Source organism: Mytilus trossulus, chromosome 10, assembly GCF_036588685.1.
Source record: "Mytilus trossulus isolate FHL-02 chromosome 10, PNRI_Mtr1.1.1.hap1, whole genome shotgun sequence".
Classification (NCBI taxonomy): domain Eukaryota; kingdom Metazoa; phylum Mollusca; class Bivalvia; order Mytilida; family Mytilidae; genus Mytilus; species Mytilus trossulus.
In genome coordinates, this window is record NC_086382.1 from 57394485 (window position 1) to 57397923 (window position 3439).

The 3439-nt window shown below is 30.0% G+C and overlaps 1 protein-coding gene across 1 annotated transcript; it reads left to right on the forward strand.

Annotated features, from left to right (window-relative positions):
* Nucleotides 1–409: 409 nt before the first annotated feature.
* Nucleotides 410–2814, forward strand: LOC134686408 (uncharacterized). The gene is made up of 3 exons (XM_063546077.1): nucleotides 410–601; nucleotides 1642–1857; nucleotides 2572–2814. The coding sequence occupies exons 1-3, from the start codon at nucleotides 430–432 to the stop codon at nucleotides 2787–2789; spliced, it is 606 nt and encodes a 201-aa protein (XP_063402147.1). The 5' UTR covers nucleotides 410–429; the 3' UTR covers nucleotides 2790–2814.
* Nucleotides 2815–3439: the final 625 nt, after the last annotated feature.

Here is a 3439-nt window from a genome sequence, read left to right on the forward strand (position 1 = left end):
ATGTTCCCGTCAACTGATTTCGGAACCATGTCAGTATTTCCTAAGGAAATTTCAAACCAGAAAGCCTCTTATCAAATAATAAAAAACATCAAGGTATCGAAATGAAACACGATTGAAACCAATCCCAACATTATCAAAAAACAAGTATTTAATTACGAAAACGTTTGTTTGAGTTTTAAATAATAATAATAAAAATTAGAGGCGGAAAACTAATTCTGCTAATTGATTACTTAAAAAAAAACGAAAAATACTACGTTCAACAAATTGGTATAAGCAAAATAAGGTTAATACTTCAATTGCATGTTTGTAATATAATGTAATATATAACATTACAATAAAAATCGATAGAAAAGTCTAATATGTTTCCATATATCCCTGTATTTATTATCATATTGCGTAGAACATTTCATTGGAAGTAGTAAAACAAATATGTATATTTTTTGTCTTCTATTTTGCACGTCTTCTGCTTATCAAATTATAGTGTCAGATAAGGATCTTTGTAAGACCGTTGCAAATGATATAAAAAGTTTGGAAAAAAAGATCGACAAACAATTTGAGAAAATGGTGACGACACTTCAACAGAGTATAGGGAATAAATGCAGTAAGGATATGTTTATATATATATATATCATATTTTTGGGTATGGTTCAATTATTTGTTCATGTATAGATAAAAATTATATAATCAGAAGATAAAGTAAGTTAGTTTGGCTGAAAATAAGAAATTTCAAAATCAAAGTTTAATAGCTTCCTTATGAGCTACATTAATTCACCAAGGATATTTTGATAAGAAATATAATTTCTGGATATCACTACTTTCTTTATTTTATTACATTTTAATTGTGTGTATAGTTTCGTTAATTTGTCAATTGTTTATATCAATTTATTTATGACATCTGATGTTTGATGTCCACGTCCTGATGACGCTTCTTTGGAGTCCATACCATTTCTTTAGGACTATTCTCTTGTCTTGTATATGGATATCCAAGTTTGAACATATGATTACTAATGTTTCCTCTTATATTCGTTTACCTAAAAAAACATAGCAACCATTTTTTTTTAAATTTATCATTAAGTGAATTGAAAGTGCTGTTCACGTTTGTATTATCGGACTTTATATGATCAATACATTGGCAGTAAAGAACATGAAATTGTCAAATCCTATATTGCTTTATGTCTCATCCAATGAAACATCGGAATTATTTATCAAAAAACGACTTACATTGAGAACGGAAATGGGGAATGAGTCAAAGAGACAACAACTGGACAAATACACAGACAACAGCCGAAGCCCACCAAAATGTCTTCAATGCAGCGAGAAACTCTGGCCCCTAAAGAAATATGTTACTTGTTGAGTGATACTATTATACACAAGAAACTAAAATTAATGATCATAAAAGATAAACAAAGACCAGTAGCTTCTGACTTTGGATAGGTGCAAAATTGTGGGGTTAAACATGTGTATGAGATCTCAACTATCACTCTTTACCTCTAGCCAATGTAGAAAAAACTAACGCACAACAATACACATAGCAACACTCACTTTGATAGATGTCCGAGTCCGATCTCAGAATAGGTAAACTATCTTATTAATGAATTCATATTTTACGTTTAACATCTGTTTAATCAATTAATTCAACAGAAACTATAGGACCTTTACTTGAAGTAGCAAAGGGAAAAGTAGCAATGCAAAGTTCATTATATGGGGGTAAACAGTATCCTGCTAGTTTAGCCCTTGATGGAAATACTTATACTTTTTCTCACACCAATTGCGAAAGAAATTCGTCTTGGTGGGTAGATTTAGGAAGATTGTTTAGAGTTGTACGGATTGAAGTGTATAGCCGGATTCAGTGTTGTGGTAAGTTCTGGTTGTTAAAACAAATCAAAACAGACAATGCTTTTAGAGTTAATTTTTAAACAAAATGATTTATGCAAATTCATGAAAAATGTGTTAGGTTTAAAATTTGAATAAACATAAATGACACTTACACAATACATTCAGAGATTCAGATGAATGATTCGGTGAAATGTTTAATGCTTTATTAATCATATGCACATATTCCACGGAAGTTAAACAATATTATATTGCTAGAATAAATAAGATAATTTTATATAGCTAAAAAACGTTTCACACATGAAGAGATTTTGTCGACACTTTTAAATTATCTGTTTTAAGCTTCGGTCATAAATACAAACGAATTATCATGTTTTCCTTTATTTTGAAAAAAAATATATTGTATTATTCTCAATACTGTAGATTGTCAAAACAGTTATGAGACAAAACTTTATGTAACAAACTACAACTTTTATCTATAAGACATACAGAGTTTTACGTAAGCTAATCACTACTTCCATGTGTGTGTTATCATGTGTTAGGCTGCTGTAAGTGACAATCTATGAGTTTTACTGTCCTTCTGCTATCATTTGTCCTTCTTTTGTTACAAATACCACCTTTTTTAGTTTGAGAAGATACTATTTTAAGGGGAATTATTTAAAGAAAAAAATATAATTAACTATCATTTAGTTCAATCTTCCAATTTAATAACTTTTTTTTATATAAATATATTTCTAGGTTCGTATCTTCACGACATGGATGTTACTGTAGGACCTTCCCTTAACAACATGTCTTTATGCAACCACTATAAAGGACCTGCAAAAACAGGGGAACATTTGGTCTTAGGATGCGAAGCTACTATGATTGGGCGGTTCGTGAAACTGTCCATAATTGGTAACGGTGTTAACTGTATGCAGTTGGCAGAATTGAAAGTGTTTGCGTACAATCACAACTAATAAAGTATTAAAATAAAAATACTAACATTTCTTTGGTTTATTATAACAAAATTGCTTTCAGTCGGAAACTTATTTAGAAATGTGTTTTTCATCTTCGGTTTTGGTTAGAAACTGTCGTGCTGATTATGTATAGATCTTTGTTTATATCTCTGTTGAATTCATTTTAAAGGTTTGACTAGACGGCGAACAATATTGAGCTTGTCGTATTGAGTCCGCAAAATCGTATGGCTATGTTTTGTGCATCCTGCATTGTTTTCTGTTGGGTTTGCTAGGACATATAATTTGTACGTAACTATATCAATATTAATTTTCTTTTAAGCTTTGACAATTGCTAAGGTATCGTGTATATCTACAAAGAAGCAAATTAATATTGACATTGTTTCCAGTAGTCTGTATCAAAAGTTAGAAAAAAAATAAAGTGGTAGTGACAGTGCTAAAAATATCAGCACAGATGTAAATACAAATCCACATATTTTCTTCTCATTGTAAATGTATGTCTTAATGAATTAGATATCTTTTTATGATTTCTTCAATGTCCCTATTGGGTGTTCGATTTTTTAAATAGATTACTTGATGCACTGTGGATTCGTTTTTTTTTCTTTAGTATCAATTTTCGTGGATGTCGAAAACTTGCATATTCGTGGATATTT

What these genes read in the sequence shown, in the direction of transcription:
- LOC134686408 (XM_063546077.1), top strand. Translation starts at nt 430, where the DNA reads ATGTATATTTTTTGTCTTCTATTTTGCACGTCTTCTGCTTATCAAATT. An exon ending in GAGTATAGGGAATAAATGCA is followed by an intron (nt 602 to 1,641) that starts GTAAGGATATGT and finishes TTAATTCAACAG; the next exon opens with AAACTATAGGACCTTTACTT. An exon ending in TAGCCGGATTCAGTGTTGTG is followed by an intron (nt 1,858 to 2,571) that starts GTAAGTTCTGGT and finishes ATATATTTCTAG; the next exon opens with GTTCGTATCTTCACGACATG.